The sequence below is a fragment of the Chelonoidis abingdonii genome, chromosome 2 (assembly GCF_003597395.2).
Source record: "Chelonoidis abingdonii isolate Lonesome George chromosome 2, CheloAbing_2.0, whole genome shotgun sequence".
Taxonomy (NCBI): Eukaryota; Metazoa; Chordata; order Testudines; family Testudinidae; genus Chelonoidis; species Chelonoidis abingdonii.
Genome location: NC_133770.1, coordinates 200674346 through 200693094, shown reverse-complemented (window position 1 = coordinate 200693094; position 18749 = coordinate 200674346). Strand labels below are relative to the sequence as shown.

At 41.4% G+C, this 18749-nt stretch overlaps 1 protein-coding gene across 8 annotated transcripts in view; it reads right to left on the bottom strand.

Moving 5' to 3' along the window:
- RTTN (rotatin) overlaps positions 1-18749 on the bottom strand; it is a 161431-nt gene that overhangs the window by 70430 nt on the left and 72252 nt on the right. For 6 of the 8 annotated variants that reach the window (XR_012655334.1, XM_075062916.1, XM_075062920.1 and 3 more), the window contains exons 25-31: positions 18291-18530; positions 15768-15963; positions 14341-14495; positions 10073-10292; positions 8329-8457; positions 6718-6825; positions 621-779 (exon numbers count right to left, since the gene is read on the bottom strand). Coding sequence is in view for 7 of the 8 variants with exons in the window: in XM_075062916.1 (XP_074919017.1) it covers positions 621-779; positions 6718-6825; positions 8329-8457; positions 10073-10292; positions 14341-14495; positions 15768-15963; positions 18291-18530 (1207 nt within the window). In the remaining variant the exon portion in view is untranslated. Of the gene's footprint in view, positions 1-620; positions 780-6717; positions 6826-8328; positions 8458-10072; positions 10293-14340; positions 14496-15752; positions 15964-18290; positions 18531-18749 lie in introns of all 8 variants that reach the window. The other 2 variants (XM_075062917.1, XM_075062918.1) reach the window with 2 other exon arrangements.

The window sequence follows — 18749 nt, the reverse complement described above, 5'->3', positions numbered from 1 at the left end:
GATTTATAATCTGTAGCACGTGTGTCACTTATTACTAATAAATATTTTGATACACTTTTCTGTCTAATAAAAGAAAAATACACAGTTTAATGTGCAAAGTTAAGTAATGAGCATAAAGTGAACCCAACATTTCAGTTCTTTTAACACAGAGAAAAGCAGATAAAAGCCTCTGCATTACATACCACATCAAAACGAACTTAAAACCATTTGCAGTCTAGACTTCAAGATGCTATAAAAATGTATAGCAAGAATGGTTAGAGATTGTTCTTATAAGGTTAAAGAAAGTAACAGCAGACAATATCTTTGTATGCAACTCATTATTTTTATGACCCCACTGAGACTCACATATCACTAAAACAAATTACTTCTGCTTTACATTAGTAGTCATGTCCTGGTGCTTTTCAAGCAAATGCTAAAACAAGACAAGAAAAAGATGCATTTTCATTAGGTAGCATTTAACTTACAAGGCAGCAGGAATGGTGTGCCCCCTGAGATAAAGTCTTGGAAGCTTTCCTCTCAGTAACAGCTTACAAAGGAAGCATCTTGTACTAGTTTTTCCCTTGAAGATACATTCATAAGAGAAATGTGTATTCGTGGACAATAGGAGGACAAAGACATACCTCTCTGCGTACCATGCTACATTCCAATTGGTCCAGAAGAATGTTTATCACTGTTCCCCATAACCCTCCTGAAATGTTCTGACAGCTGTCCGCTAAAGCAATGCATCCTAATTCAAGAGATGTAAGAGCTGATCCGATTCCAAGGGAGGTGAACCTTACCTGGAACATTTTAGCAAGAAAGAAGCTGCATTTCATTGTATGAAATGTTAATATTTCATAGTTCATTCTGAAACCTTTATAATAAAGCATGCAGTCTTCATTATCTCTAAATTCTCTTGAACAGCTACTAATGAATTACTTGTATTATCATAGAAGAGCATATAAAAGACCAACAACATAGCTTTCGGTATTTGGATGAGATAATTCTCTCCATTTAACAAACAGATCAGGCATGTCTAGAAAGCTGAAAACATATGTGAACATCTTTAAGTGGTCTCAGGGTTGTGCACACCTCTATTTTTGTAACACTATATCAGGGATCAGCAATTTTCAGCACATGGCTCACCAGGGTAAGCACCTTGGTGGGCCAGGCTGGTTTGTTTACCTGCTGGTTCGGCCGATCGTGGCTCCCACCGGTCGTGGTTCACCACTCCAGGCCAATGGGAGTGGCAAGACGTGATGGCCAGCACATCCCTCGGCCTGCTCCACTTCCCGCTGCCCCCGTTGGCCTGGGATGGCAAACTGCAGCCAATAGGAGCCGCAATCAGCCAAACCGGCAGACATGGCAGGTAAACAAGTCGGCCTGGTCCACCAGGGTGCTTACCCTGGTGAGCCGTGTGCCAATGGCTGCCTATCCCTGCACTATACAAAAGGAGTATTTTACTGTATATATATTTTCATTAAAAAGTATAAACAAAGCAGTACAGCATTCATCATTTAATATTAACTGCTCAGTAGGAAAATGGATGCAGATACCTTATATGGAGCCTACAAACATCTTAAAAATGTCATGAAAGAAGAACACCTGAATATTCTTTTTAATTGTAAATGGCGCCAGTGTTTAAACTAGTCTTGAAACCTGGCTGATCAAAGCTGTTTATACACTGTTTTTGTAAGTAGGTTACTATGACTGTATCCCTGACTAAATATAGATAGTGAGTTGTTCATGAACACCTTGTTACCCAAACTGTAAAATACAAAATACTTCCTCAGATAGTCCTCTAGTCAATGTGGTCATAACATTTTGTGAAAAAAAGGCAGCAAGCCCAAAATTTTCTATTTAGATTCATCCCTGGTGCCCACCATCATAGTGTCATCTAACTGCCACTAAAGATCAAACCAAAGACAGTTGGTAAAATAAGGCAATAGGACTGAATACACACAGAAAGCAGATATGATGAGTAAGGAGATGGCATTATCTAGTTACTTTTCAGAGTGAGCCTATTCTGGAATTGTATATGTAAAGTTCCAGATAACCAGTTTTAAATAAAATGTTCTTGATAGTTTTGAGTCTGAGCAAATTTGCTTTACATTTTTGTGAAAATCATGTTAATAGGAACATTTTTTAAAGTAGTGACAAGGTGGGTGAGATAATATCTTTTATTGGACCAACTTCTGTTGATGAAAGAGACAAACTTTCAAGCTTATGAGAGCTCTTCCTCAGGTCTGGGGAAGGTAATCAATGTCATAGCTAAATACAAAGGTGGAACCGATGACAAGTTAACTCATATTGTAACTGCCCATTGAATGGTCTCTAACACCTCTACAGTAGCTGGACAAAGGAAGGTCAGTGAGTTGCAGACTGTTGTAACAAGCCAGAAATCCAGTCTTTATTAAGTCCATGATTTTTGGTGTCTAGAAGAGTTATCAGTTTAAGTTCCCAGTCTTGTCTTATGAAGGTGTAAGTGCAGGTTTCCTTTGAAGACAAACACCAATATGTAGTGATTATTTTGTAAGAAGTGTTTGCCCACAGGGGAAACAATGTTTTGTTTTGTTTTAAATCAGCCCCAGATACCAGGATGACTTCCCAATGGGCCACCGTGAGGAAGAATATCTGGTCAAATGCACCACAAACCAGTGATATACTGGAGACACATCAATGATATTGGCATCCTCTGGGAAGACATCCTAAACTCCCTCATAGATTTCCACCACAACTTCAACCACCACCACACATCCATCAAACTCTCTCTAGAATAGTCCCGCACCAACATGAACTTCCTGAACACCATGATCAGCTTCAACAATGGAAGTATATCAAGAAACTCATGCATCACCCCTCTTATCTTAACAGATTTAGTAACTACCCCAAGAAATTAGTTATCTACAGTCAAGCACTCAGATACCACAGAAATATGCTCCAAGAAGAAAACCCAGGATACACAACTTAACACACTTAAAACTGCCTTCACTAAACGAGGACACCATCATGGGACAGGCCATCCAAATACTCTGAGAGAACCCAGGGCTTTGGAGCAAAGCCCGGAACTGGAGCGCGGAGCAGTAGAGCTGCAGGATTTTGCCTGGAAATGGAGTGGAGCAGGAACACAGTTCTAAAACCCCGGGAGAACCTATTTCAACACAGGAAAAACAAAAGACAAAACAAAAAACTTCTGACTGAACATCCCACCCTGAAGCCCATATGGATCATCATTAAACAACTACAACCCATACTTGATGTATACCACATTCTGAAAGAAATCTCTTTCAATCCTCTCTTCTGGCCTTCGAACACTCTCTCCAAACTAAACACCAGAAGCAAGATCCCCGCAGCTCAGGATTCACCAACTCAAGGTGGCATCAGACCCTGCCATAAAAACAGACGCAAAACTTGCAGACATATCTCTCATGCTACAATGATCAATATCCCTCCAACACACCTTTCAAGATTCATGAGTCCTACACATGCCTATCACAACATGTGGTGTACCTCATCCAGTGCACTAACTGGCCCAACAACTACGTGGGTGAAACAAGACACTACGCTCTTGAATGCATTCACACAGGAAAATGATATAAGACAAACACACCATATCACCTGGAAAGAACACTTTCCACTCCATATCTGACCTCTCAGTCCTTGTTCTCAAAGGAAACCTGCACACCTTCAAAAACACAAGCCTGGGAACTTAAATTCATAACTCCAAAAACATAGACACCAAATATCATGGACTTAATAAAGACTGGATTTATGGCGCATTACAACAATCTGCAACTCACTCATCCACCTCTGTCCTACGACTGCAGAAGTTAATTGACCACTTCAAATGGTCTCTTGCAACATATGTTAATTCCTTATTGATTCCACTCTTGTATTTAGCTGTGACATTGAGGGACGGTCTACACTTGTGAGTTACAAGCGCAACAAAGGAGCCTCAGGCGCACTACCAGTCCACACTGGCAAGGCATGTAGAGTTCTCTGACTCCACGGCTACAACACTGCTGGTACTCCACCTAGGAAAGTGGAATAACATTTGCTGTGCCCCCACTGGAGTGCTGCGGCACCAGTGTGAATGGCGTGTTGCATTACTGTGCTCTGATCATCCTACGGTAACGTCTCATAATTGCCTTAAGTCAAGTGGCCATTCTTGTCTTTGTTCTGAATCTTAGCGGAATGCAGATAGGCCCTTTGAAAGCTCCATTTCTGACATCCAGCTGCTTATCTTCCCAGAGACAAAGCAACCATTAGTGTGGAATGCTGTGTGAGAGAGAGAGAGAGGTGGGGGTCTGCTCATGTCTGAACTTACAAACAGCATGCTAACATGCTCTCAGACCCCCAAAAAACTCACTCTTTCCCTCCACATACACACAATACATTCCCTGCCACATACCACCCCACCCTTCTCATTTGAAAAGCACTTTGCAGTCACTTGCATGCTGGGATAGCTGCCCATAATGTATCGCTTCCAATGCCAATGCAAGTGCCACAAATGTGGCCACATTAGTGCGCTTGAAGCTGTCAGTATGGACAGACTGCAGTGCTTTCCCTACTGTGCTCTACGAAGGCTGGTTTAACTCAAAGCACTCTACATCTGCAAGTGTAGCCATGCCTTGAGTACCATTCTCAGACTTGAAGCAGAGCTCTGTGTAAGCTTGACAGCTTGTCTCTTTCATCAGCAGAAGATTCTCCAAGAGAAGATATTACCTCATCCACCTTGTCTCTCTAATATCCTGGGACCAAAACACTACAACAGCACTGCAAACAACTTTTTAAAAGAACATTTCAAAATGTTTCTGCCTAGTTAAACTAATACAAACAAATCTCTTCCATGCTAAGGCCCCAGGAACAACTATCCTGGATTATCAAGAAAAGAATAGAAAGTATGGGGAGACAGGGAAATGAGGATAGTAGGGCTGTAAATTAATCTCAGTTAATGGCACTGTTAAAAAATAGAATACCAATTACAATTTATTAAATATTTTTGGATGTTTTTCCATATTTTCAATACATTGATTTCTATTAAAACACAGAATACGAAGTGTACAGTGCTCACTTTATATTATTTTTATTACAAATATTTGCACTGTAAAAATGACAAACAAAAGAAATAATATTTTTTGAATTCACCTTATACAAGTACTTTAGTGCATTCTCTTTACTGTGAAAGTGCAACTTACACATGTAGATTTTTTTTGTTACATAAAAAAACTCAAAACAAAACAATGTAAAACTTTAGAGCCCACAAGTTCACTCAGTCCTACTTCGTCAGCCAATTGCTAAGACAAACAAGTTTGTTTATATTTACAGGAGATACTGCCGACTGCTTCTTATGAACAATATCACCTGAAAGTGAGAACAGGCATCCGCTTGACACTTTTGTAGCCAGCACTGCAAGGTATTTACATGCCAGAGATGCTAAACATTCGTATGCCCCTTCGTGCTTTGGCCATCATTCCAGAGGACATGCTTCCATGCTGATAATGCTCATAAAAAAAAATCATGTGTTAATTAAATTTGTGACTGAACTCCTTGGGGGAGAACTATACGTGTCCTGTTCTTTTTTGCCTGCATTCTGCCATATAATTCATGTTATAGCAGTCTTGGATTATGATCCAGCACATGTTCGTTTTAAGAACACAGTCACAGCAGATTTGACAAAATGCAAAGAAGGTACCAATGTTAGATTTCTAAGGATAGATACAGCACTCAACCCAAGGGTTAAGAATCTGAAGTGCCTTCCAAAATCTGAGAGGGAAGAGGTGTGGAGAATGCTTTCAGAAGTCTTAGAAGAACAACACTCCAATGCAGAAACTACAGAACCCAAACCACCATAAAAAAAACCCAACCTTCTGCTGGTGGCATCTGACTCAGATAATGAAAATAAACATGCGTCGGTCCACTCTGCTTTGGATCGTTATCGAGCAGAACCCATCATCAGCATGGACGCATGTCTTCCGGAATGGTGGTTGAAGCATGAAGGGACATACGAATCTTTAGTGTATCTGGCACAAATATCTTGCAGTGCTGGCTACAACAGTGCCAGGCAAATGCCTGTTCTCACTTTCAGGTGACATTATAAACAAGATGTGGGCAGCATTTTATCTCCTGCAAATTGTAACCAAATCTGTTTGTCTGAGTGATTGGCTGAAGTAGGACTGAGTGGACTTGTAGGTTCTAAAGTTTTACATTGTTTTATTGTTGAATGCAATTTTTTTGTACATAATTCTACATTTATAAGTTCAATTGCAATTATAAAGAGATTGCAGTACACCACTTGTATTAGGTAAATTGAAATATACTATTTCTTTTGTTTTTTACAGTGCAAATATTTGTAACAAAAATAAATAAAGAGAGCACTGTACACTTTGTATTCTGTGTTGTAACTGAAACCAATATATTTGAAAATGCAGAAAACATCCAAAAATATTTAAATAAATAGTATTCTATTATTAACAGTGGGATTAATCACATGATTAATTTTTTAAATTGTGATTAGTTTTTTTTAATCTCTTGGCAGCTCTAGAGGATAGGGATTCATTTTAAGATGCGTTGACAGAAAAATTCTAACAGTGATTACTCTTTAGAATACTTTTTTAAAAACACACATTTAAAATTATGACAAGTTAGTTAAGTGTCAATATTAAACATAATTTTTAGATTTGTAATACATTTGCTTCTTCAACTTGGAGCATCAGTTTTATGCCAGAGTACACTAACCTCAGGATCTCTATCTACCCATAATGGAACTAGCCATGCCAGACCAAGCCGAGAAGGAACTTGTTCTTCACTTTTATCGTAAGGCAAGAACCAGAGAGACACCCAGTCCTGATCAAAAAAAAAAAAAAGAAAAGGATTTGTTTCAGACAGTAACTGTTCAAATAAACTCTGCCCTCCAACTATATAAACTATTTTTTCCTTTATTTCAGTACAAAGCACTAATATTGTTTGGCAAAGACTCTGGAGGCAAAATATAAAGCTTAACAATATTACTGTGTGATATAAAACACCTTTTGCATTATACAAAATACAACAAAATTAAAATGCAAAATGTACTTGTCTGTAAGACAAGACTACTGTCTTAATATGGTATAATGGTTTCTAAATTAGCAAAGAAAAATAAATGCTGAGAAATAAATACTTAATTCTGTCTATTACCTGCACAAGTGAGAAATGCTATCCAAGACACTAACTTTACTACCCTTGAACTGTGTAGTACTTTACTTCACCAGGAGGCCCTTTATTTTACTGGGGCTATTTCCAGAGTAAAATACTGTGCAACATGAGTAAGGGTAGCAGAATTAAAAACATCTTCTATCTGAACACAGTGTGAACTTCCTGAACTGATTTTTTTTCATTCGTAACAGAGAGCATTCCTATTCTGGATTTTAGTCTTCCAAAATTAATTATAGTAAAATTCTGGCTTTGCTTTTAGCCAGTTTAAGCTCAAGACCATGACTTCCACCTTACTCTTAACCCTAAAAGAATGCAATCTACAGAATATGGTCACAAGCACATCTGGGGGCTACATTATGAGGATTTAAACAAAAGCAAACCATACTCATTAGTAGGTATTTTAGCCAGTTTAATTTTTCACATAAGCACTAACAACTTTATAGATTATCTACATCTGCACAAAGACTTAAGACATTTAATAGAAGAGTCCAGAACCTCAATGGTCCAGAACACCACAAAGCTTAAGCACAGTCTTAAATTTAATGGGACTTACTCATACATTTAATGTTAAGAACATGTTTTGACTTTCCTGAATCAGCATCTTGTACATCAACACTACCATAAGCAAGCTTTAATAGTGTGCAGCATTCTGTTAAAAGAACCTTCATTTCCAGAACTGTTGGGCAAATCAAGGTATTTTTATTCAACTGTACTGTTTCCAAGTATCAGAAGTAACTTCATTTAAAATATTCTTGAAGAAACTATACTTATTACAAAATTATTTTAGAAGTAAATACCATACTATTAGCCCTGATTTTCCATCCTTGCCTTTGAGCAGCACCTCATTCTGCAAGTAGTTCCTCTTAAATCAGAAGGACTACTTGCAGAGTGATACTGCTCAGCAAGTAAGGTTAGCAGAACTGGACCTTTGATAGTATATGTGGTACACTTAAAATAGTGATATTAGCGTTCTCTAGTATTCAAATTCAGTAAATTAAAGCATCACATCTCCAAGGAAAACATCAGTTAAAATTCAATTTTCTGCTCTCTAAAGTCAAGCAAAACTAGACTGCCCGTTTGAATTCTGTCAGTGACAATGTGTCAATGCTTAAATCACACATATGAAAAACTAAGGGCATCTTTTAGTGCTCTCACCATATTTTTGGCTTGAGCCATCATTTCATGAGACAAGTGAAGCAAGCAAAGTACTGTGCTCTTTGTGACACCTTTGCCCATGAAGGACATAGCATTTCCTCCCCATTCAACATAAAAAGATGAGATGACCTGTAATAAAATAAAAAATAAAAACAAAACAACATAATTTCATGGAGGCTTTACTATGAGGAATACATAGATAAATACAAATAGTCCTGCAGACTTCAGTTAATATAAAACATGATTAAGTGTAAATAGCAGCCTTTACCTGCAATTTTAGGAATACCTTACATTTCTAGTATAACAAGCTACTTGGTCAGAGGTTCATTTATGATAAGGCTGTACCGCAGTGTTCAATGTCCTCCTTTTCTCTTGGCTCTCATTCAGGTCTGCAGTGTCCTTCATTTGTCTATGGGCCAGAGACCTAATGGATCTTTTAGGTAGTTGTGACAGTTATTCATGATCAGGTGTTTTTGTTCAGAGTCTTGTATAAGTATGTCTGGGATTACAATGAATTGTTTAGCTAAACATGTTCAATTTTTAGCCTTGACACATATCCAACTTGACACAAACCCTATGTCCCAAGTTACTATTTTGTATTAAAACACCCCCTTTGGATAACTTAAAAACAACGCATCTCTTGCTGGCTGATAAAGACACACATACTTTTCCATTATGGCAGTCTATTAAAATATTTTGTAGCTCTTCATAATTGTCCGTTGGATAGCCAGCTTTCCAATATTATGAAGATATTATTTATGGCTATCTTGCTTCTGTGGGGAGCCCGAGCCCTTTAAATCGTCAGCCAAGGCCCGCTGCCGCAGCTCTGGGATAGCAGAGGCAGGGCACCAGCGGTGATTTATAGGGCCCAGGGCTCCCTTCAGCAGCCAGAACCCCGGGCCCTTTAAACTGCTGCCCGATCCCCACTGCCGGAGCCCTGTGGGTAGCAGCAGCAGCGCTCGGGCGACGTTTTAAAGGGCCCAGGGTTCCACCTGCTGTGAGAGCAGTTACCACGCTATATGCAAACCCGTGTTATATCAGGTCATGTTATATCGAGATAGAGGTGTATTTGGCATGAAAATAGTCCTCATTTGGCATAGATATGAGTCGTTTGGGATTAAATTAATTTTGAGTTCACCAATTAGATTCTTTGAAAATTATATATGCACATTATATTTTGCATAGACTTTTACTAAGCTCATAAAGGAATCAATCCTATATAACTATGCCAAAGGAATTTTGACATTAATTTCATTTGGAACAGGGTAAAGACCAAAGTGCACAAAAGAGGAAGACCACACTGCACTTTCATGCACGAATAACACAGCAGCTCACTTAAAAATGCAGTGGTGATATTCACCATGTACACCTCATAATGTCTTCTTAAAAGGTCCAGTAGAGGATCAAATATGGCGAACTAAGCAAACACAAAGACATTGAAATATACAATTTCCAATGGTCAAAATGGATCTGCTTCACTCCACCACTCATAAGTTATTCTTTTCAATTTCTAACTAGTGACATTAAATATTCTTTTATTTGATACTCCTTCCCTGCAACTTGCATGATGGACACACACCCAGAATTCATTTACCGTTCCGTTTTCATTGAAATCACTGTGCTACAAGATTACCACGTAAAATTTCCCAATAATCATCTCATTTAACAAAACAGACTAGAGTAATATGTACCTTGTTTTATGACTGCAACCACCAAAATACAAGTGATAACATAAGTTACTTACCTCAAGAAGACCTGTCAAATATTTCATACAAATTGTGAATGGCTCAGCTGTCGCTGAGTATGAACTCCAGCCTGGGTGTGCAGTGACATGGACCATTCCTCGTAACGTTCTCTCCAAAGAAGGCAATCCATAAAAGTGGGGCGCATTTGTTACCCGTAAACACTGTAGCAGTTTCAGAGCCAGCTGTGTTCGGAAACAATCAGTAAGTGCCAAGCCTTTTCTGTTGCAAATACAAAAGGCAAATGTATTAGATGGAAGTATAAAAATTAATTTAATCAGTATTATTTTATTGGCTACCAATGGCATCGTATTGTACCTGTAGTTCTATAATTCTAGGTATCCAAATCTCTTGTATGTGATAAAGCAGGACAAAGTTTGACATTTGCAGCTTCAAGTGTTTTTCAGTTCTGAAAGCCCCAAATTTCATTTTGAAAAATTTAGGAACACTTACTCAAATAAAAAATGGATGAATACAGAAAGAACCCTGTAACATACTGAGGAACACACCAAAGAGAGGGAAAGAAAATTCCATAATCCTGGGAGGGAGGGCACGCAAGGCGAATAACCCTGAACTCTTTGATATTAATGTGAAACAACAGCTCGCCTTCGTGCCATAAGCCCTGCATTGTCAGGCTCCCGAAGTGGCCCCCACATCTCAGGGCAGACACATCTGTAACTAGAGTCAAGGTGGGTTGAGGGGGATGGAACGGGACCCCGGCACTCACCATACGAGGATCCAGCCACCAGCGCAGGGAGTTGAGTGTGCGCTTTGGGACCGTGAGAACCATTTCTAGGCTGTCATGTCCCGGTTGATAGGCTGACGCCAACCACGTCTGCCGAGGTCTGAGTCTTAACTTGGCGTGTTGCACCACATCAGTACAAGATGCCATATGACTCAGCAACCTGAGACACTGCCTTACTGTGGTGGTGGCAAACTTGCAGAGGCTCGTAATTATGCTTGCTATAGCCAGGCATCAGGCCTCCGGGAGGAAGGCCCTCGCTTGGTTTGCATCCAGGACTGCCCCGATGAACTCTATTGTTTGAGTAGGGGAGAGGACAGACTTGCTTACATTCAGCATGATGCCCAAGCGACTGAACGTGTCAGTGACCAGTTGTACTTGAGACTGAATTTATTGGTGAGACTGGCCCCATATGAGCCAGTCGTTGAAGTACGGGAAGACGTGCACATGGTGCTGGCAAAGGAAAGCTGCCATGACTGCCATGCACTTAGTAAAGACGTGAGTGGCTGCACACAAGCCGAACAGGAGGGCTGTGAATTGACAGTGTGTCTTGCTCACCATGAAACGGAGGAAACGTCTGAGAGAGGGGGTAACTGAAAGGTGAAAGTATGCGTCTTTCATATCGAGGGCGGTATACCAGTTTCCCGGATCCAGAGAGGAAATAATAGTGGCTAAGGAGACCATACGGAACTTCAGGTTGACTATGTGCTTGTTGAGCTCCCTGAGATCCAGAATGGGTCTTAGGCCTCCCTTTGCCTTGGGGACAAGGAAATAGAGGAAGTAGAAACCCTTGCCCTTGAGCTCCTGAGACATTTCCTCCACTGCCCCTAGGGCAAGGAGCGATTGTACCTCCTGGATGAGGAGTTGCTGAAAAGGGACGGGGAAGGAGGGTGGGAGGGCGGGATGGAACGGAAATGAATAGAATATCGCATCTTGGAGGACCAAGCAGTCTGATGTAATAGGGGACCAGGCATGGTAGAAACAGGATAGAGACAGTTCAGAAAGGGATAATTGTCCAGGGTGACAGCTGGTAGTCCGTCCTCAGGCGCACCTTCAAAAATGGTGCTTAGGGCCTGCGGGAGCCTTGGATTGCCCTTGACCCTGTCCAGAGGGGGGACGAGACGGTCTACATCAAGAGTATCTGCTTCTGCAACGAGAAAAGTCCTGCCTGGATCTAGGTGGGATGGGGCGTTGTTGGGTGGTTTGGGCTTTTGAATGGCTTTCTTTGATTAGCCGGGGTATGCATACTCAAGCATTTAATTGTGTTTCTTGTATCCTTTAAGGTATGTACATGGAAATCAGTTTCCTTCGCAAACAGGCCCTGACCATCAAAGGGGAAATCTTCGATGGTATGCTGAATCTCCTGCGGGAGTCCCGAAGACTGGAGCCAGGTATTCTGCCGCATGGCGATGCCTGACGCTAGAGTCCATGCAGTCGCGTGCACAGCATCGAGGGAACCCTGAAGGGAGGTCTGAGCAACCAATTTACCCTCCCCAGCAATGGCCCCCAGTTCCGTATGAGTCTCTGCTGGGAGATGATCTTGGAATTTGAGGACCGCAGACCAAAGAGTTAAAATTGTATCTACTGAGGATCGCCAGCTGGTTAGCGATCTGTAGTGAGAGACTCCCAGTAGAATAAACCTTTCTCCCGAAAAGGACCAGCCATTTAGTGTCCTTTGACTTGGAGGCAGGTCCTTGTTGGTCTTGCCTTTCCCTGGCGTTCACCGCGTCCACCACAAGGGAGCATGGAGCAGGGTGAGTGAAAAGATGTTCATAGTCCCTCGTGGGAACAAAGTATTTTCTTTCCACCCCTTTGGCTGTGGGAGGGGTGAAAGCCGGGGTTTGCCAGAGAGCCTTGGCATTAGTTTGAATGGTCTTATTCATGGGAAGGGCCACCATGGAAGGCCCTTCCAGGCCTAAAATATCCACCATAGGATCTTCGTCCTTCACAACCTCCTCAATTTGGAGGTTCATATTAAGGGTCACGAGCCTAAGCAATTCTTGTAGGACCCTAAAGTCCATCCGAGGTGAACGTGCTAGCCACAGCCTCATCAGGGGAGGATGAAGATGACTCTACCGAAATTCACGGGTACTGACTCAGCGGGTTGCTCCAGGACCAGAGGGGGACCGCTGAGGGTTGATTGAGAGGTCGGATGTCCAAGCGTGACAACGGTCGGGCAACCGGGGGCGGGGGGAGGGCGGTGCCCTGGGCCTGGTAATATGCCCAGGGAGTCCAAAATTGCCACTGGGGCTGCCAGTTGGGTGCTGGGGGGTCTTGACCAAGGCTTCCTGAGCCCAACCAGGGAATGTCCGAAATTCCTGAAGCTCTCCTCGACCTGCCAGAAGGGGATTGAGATTACGACAGCGAAGGAGGAGCAGTGCAAGAATGGAGCGAAGGAGGCACTGAGTCCTTTGGCAGCTGCAGGTCATGCGGAGATCGCCGTCATGAGGTTGATCGTGACCATGACTGGTGCCATAGTGAAGAGTGGTGCCGCAGTGGAGACCAGTGCAACGATGAGGGATGGTGACGTATGGTAGAGCAGTGCCACTCCGGTGACTGGTGGCCCGCTGGAGAGCAGTGCCACGACGTGGATCAGTGTCAAGCCGTGAGCCAGTGCCGTAGCGACAGTCGATGTGGGGGTTGGTGTTCCATACAGCGTCGTCCGAACAGTGCCACAAGGACGCTGAGTGTGATCTGGACCTCGAGTGGGAATGTTCCAGCAGTCAACAGCAACCTCGAGTGGGAATGGCTCTGAGGGTTGGGACTGTAGGACTAGTCCTGCAAGTCTGACTGGTGCCATGAGTCAGACTGGTACCTAAGACGGCGCCGGAATTCGGAATGACACTGGGACTCCGAGCAGCACAGAGATGCTTGTTTGGGGGCTGACAGTCCAAACACTGCTGATTTGCCCTTGGATGGTACTGGCACACGGACTGGGGCCGGGGGTAGTGGGGCTGTCATTTCAATACGCCCTCTGGCAGCCTCGGAGGTATCCAGGGTATCCGAAGGCAATGTAATCTCTTCCACTTGCACTTCCACTTGTGCTGGGCTGGCTTGCTTGCTGCTTGGTCAGGGCCGGAACAACTGCTGTTATTTTATTTTAAAATAACTAAACTAAATGTCATGGCTTTTATCAATCTGAACTCATAGGTGACTCTGTCGATAATCACATCTGTCCAAAGGCCTGATTGTTGTGAACTAATATGTACAATTGTATCATCAATTCTTTCAGAGGCTCACACTTAGCAATAAACCAGGTCTAAGCAGTAGCCCAATTTATAGCATGGCCATAGTCTGATCTTTCGGATCCAAATAAAAACTGAATTGACTAAATAAGCTTGTTCATGTTCATACAGTATACACGATCATGTATACAGTGGGGAGAGGATATTTTAAAAAAATATGAGAACTATGTAGTTACAATCTTTTTCTATTGCGCCACCAAGGACTTATATTACTGAGGCACAAAATTTCAGCAACCATATTCTTGAACCCTGAATCATGTGGACAGATTCTCTTATACTGTACCTGTTAGTAACTGATGTGAAGCAGAGTAGCAACATGTTAAAGAGACCAATCAGTTCTTTCTGCAGTTGTTGCCTGACAGCAGTCTGTATGTCATTTGTTTCATCCTGCTCCTGGGATTCAGGTCGTACCAGAAGGTCTAACAGTGAGCTTGAGTTCTAAAGAGGGAAATATTAAAATCTTCAATTCCTATCCTAATACCCTGTCTACTGAGAATTTTTTTTTTTGGTCCACTTGTTATACGTTAAAATGTAGTTTAATAATTTCACTAATGAATACTACTTTTAAAAACCTGAAATGTATAATTTTCTATTAGGTCTGCCAGTCTACAAGAAAAATTCTGATCATTAAGTCATAGTAAACTGCATTATGAAGCGGTGGTATTCACGATAATGCAAATGTCAGATGAATTCTTTCCCTGAGATTCCAAAAAGCATGTGAAAAATACACATATGCAATTGAGATATTAGTTTAAATTATATCCTCCTGTTTGACTACGTTTCCTGAAAGACTCAATCTGATGGCTTTTAGTTGTTAACATATTTTATATTTAATCGGCTAGCTTTTCAACAGTGCTTAAGCTCCCATTTAAAGAAGATGGAGTGATCCAATTTCCATAAGTAGTCAGATTTTCATAATAAGTGAGAGAGCAATGGGAGCTGCTGGATGCTGAATACTTACTTTTATGCTCAGATTACATTTCATTTGTACTCCTTAAAAAGCAGATGATATGCCCTATGCAGGATCTCTTCCAAGGTAGAAAAGCAAATAAATTACCCTTCTTTTAGGCCCACGTAGTTTAGAAAATAAAGCAACAAGTATCTTATAAGCTCAAGCACCTAAACGTACTGCAGACTTCATCCTTGATTAATAGTATCTTACTATCAGTTTTTCATAGGATCACTTCAAAAGAAGTTTCATTTACAAGCTACAGACAATCAGCAGCCAGTCCAAATAGAGAATGTATTACCACCATTTAAGTAGTATCATTACTACGTAGCCATAAGCTTAACACTGAAATCATAGAAGTATATGAGTAGAAACTCAATAGTATCATCTGGCAAAAGCAACACTTGCCGTCAGAAAAGTCATTCACACAACAACAAAAAAGCAAAACCATTTACAATTGTTTGATGTTAAATCATCAAACTATTAAGAAGTTGTGTTACAGACTACAAGGTAACCTATCACTACTAATGACAAATTTAATTGTAGTTCTTGATTTTGTAAAACAATCTGATTTCCTTTAAAGCGGCAGAAACTGCTTAGCTGTTTTCTACCAGGAATGTTTTAACCAAAAGAAAACAATAACAACAAAATCAAGATTAATTTTAAAGGCTTTATTTGTGGATGGTTTGCAGCGATATCACTTTGTGAAGTCTGCAATTTATATTTTCCCCTAGGTATATTCTTACATGTTTAAGCAGTACCTCCAGAATCCACTTTACATGTTCTGCCTCCAAACTCTTCTTCTGTTCCCTAAGCAACTTGTTTAGAAAACTTAAGACATCAACCAGAAGCTTCTCATCTTCTGCAGAAGCTGGAAGTACTTGCAGAAACCTTTGGTACAAACAAACAGTATAACTATAGATTTCACCTTCATATCTGAAGTACATGACTTGAGATCTGAAATTCCAACATGATATAAAATATCCATTAATATAGCAACACTATGGACTTCTCTATAGTAAGGATTAAATTTAGAGATATGAACAGAAGTAAAGACAGGGAAAGAACTATTAACACTTAAATATACTATCAAAACTAACTACAAGGGAAAATAGCTGAATTAGCTGCCTTCTTTTTTTACAATTCACCTTTTAAATTCAGTTGTTTTAGTCATATTTTTCAGATTTTGCTCCTTTTCTAAGTTTAAGTTATATATACTTGGCAACTAAAAAGTAAATTCCTTTTTAACATTTTTTTTTTTAAATACTGAAAACAGAGGATCTTTTCTTATCACTTTATTCTGTAGAGAAAAGTTTATAAGGAAAACTCAAAGTATTCTATACATCTTTACGCTTAGATACTCAATATTATAGGGGCAGCTGGTAACAACCTCTATTTAGGTTGCTTAACATTTTCCATTATGTAAGATTTTTGACCTTTTCCATAAAAAGCTATCAGATTTCCATTTGTAACAGGCCTTTGCTATTCAACAGGGAAAATCTTCTCACAGAGAAGTGCTTTTTCTTTGTTCCAGGCAATTCCATTCAGATTTAGCTCAGCTCTAAAGTGTTCAGATCATCATTTTCCATCTCACTTGCAGTCATCAGAAATTTTTGGCAGTGTGTCAGAATTAATAAAGATTCCAAGACTGGCTAAATCTGCCACAGCAGCATTAGCAACATCACAAACCTGTGAGCTGCCAGAGTTGCTATGTGGAAGGGGATCGGGGAAAAGAAGGGGGAAAGCCAGGCTTCCCCCCACAATCCTTCCTGCCTGCTTTGTCCATTCTCAGCTCCAGAGTCTTATCCCATCTCTCCACCATGCCCAAAGCACACAGGACAAGAGCTTCTTAAACTCCTGCATACAAGGAGCCAAGAAAGAGAGATAAGCCAAGCTTTCCCTGGAGCCACTCCCTTCCTCCTTAACTCTCAAGGAGAGCATTACTGAGCTGGGCTCTACTTGTAACAGAGGGGCAGTTACAGCAGGGCGGCTACTGAAAGGCTCAGCAACATGTTGAACCAGTGCTGACGAGGCCATGCAGGGGCTATTAGGATAATTCTCGCTCTGTTTTGGCTGATCTTCACAAGGACCTTGTTAATCAATGGCACTGGCGGGAAGGCATACATCTGCGCCCTCCACCACAGAATAAGAAAGGCATCTGATAGGGAGCCCCTGTCCATCCCCAGGATCAAACAGAACATGTGGCATTTTCTGTTCTGCCTGGATGTGCAAAAGATCCACCTGGGGAGTCCCCCACTTCTGGAAGATTATGCTGACCAGCTCTGGATGGAGCTACCACTTGTGGCAAGATGAGAAAGTCCTGCTGAGCTGATCTGCTGAGACATTCCTTGTTCTGGTCAGGTGCAAGGCTATCAGAAGAATGGCATGCCACACACAAAAATCCCGAAGGCGGAGAGCTTCTTGACACAGAGCCGAAGACCTGGCACCACTCACATTGCAGCAGTAGTGTCTTATTACCTTATACTATATAGATTTCATGGGGGAGACCAGTGATTCTCAAACTGGGGATCCTGACTTAAGGGAGTTGCAGGGATTATTTTACAAGATTATTTTAGGGGGGTCATTGTATTGCCACCCTTACTTATGTGCTGCCTTCAGAACTGGGCAGCTGGAGAGTGGTGGCTGTTGGCCAGGCACCCAGCTCTGAAGACAGAGCCCCGCCACCAGCAGTGCAGAAGTAAGGGTAGCAATACCATACCATACCACCCTTACTTCTATGGTGCTGTCTTCAGAGCTGGGTGGCCAGAGAGTGGAGGCTGCTGACTGAGGGCCCAGCTCTGCAGGCAGCAGTACTGAAGTAAGGCATGGTAAGGTGTTGCTACCCTTACTTATGTGCTGGTGCTGGCAGGGCACTGCCTTCACAGCTGGACACCTGGCCAACAGCCACCACTCTCCAGCCACCCAGCTCTGAAGACAGAGCTGCCACCAGCAGCAGCCCAGAAGTACGTATGGCATGGTATGGTATTGAGAGTGATGGCTGTTGGCCATGGTAGTAGCAATGTGAATTTCCTATTAATTTGTCTCCATACCCTAAAACAATAACAAGACATCCCTAACCTTCATTCAGTGCACATAGTAGGCACAAAAGGGGACGAAATTAAAGTTGTCTGGACAACTATAAATCTGGAGTGTCCTAGTTTGCAAGCGCTTGACTTTGCAAACAAAATAACATTATTTCAATGTCAGAAATTTTAATGTAATATACTTATATACCTTGATACACTGCTTTGTAACTAGTGACTACACTTTTCACTTATGCTTACCTGTTGAATGCTGTTTGCCAAGCCATGCCCTTCAAAGTGGTCCTGCAAGAGCCAGTGCTAAATTTTAAAGCCAGCTTGTCATTTAGAATATAAAAACTCATCCTAGTCACAGCAGCTCTAACTTCCCTGTGGGACACGGCCTGAATTACTGCATTAAGACAATCCTGCAGTCCACTGGTTGTGTGTGTTATCTTCAACGTAAGGAAGTCCTCTGAGGATAGCTTTAATGTGTCTAAAAATCTGAAAAAGAAATAAAGGCATTGTCATAAATAGATAGCTAAGGGTTAATGTTTCTTTTACCTGTAAAGGGTTAACAAAGGGAACCAAACACCTGACCAGAGGACCAACCAGGAAACTGGATTTTTAAAAGTCAGGGAGGGAATTTTGGGGGGTCTGAGTCTTTTTTCTGTCTCTCAGCTATGAGAAGGTTCTTTCTATCGTCTAATCTTCTGTTTCCAA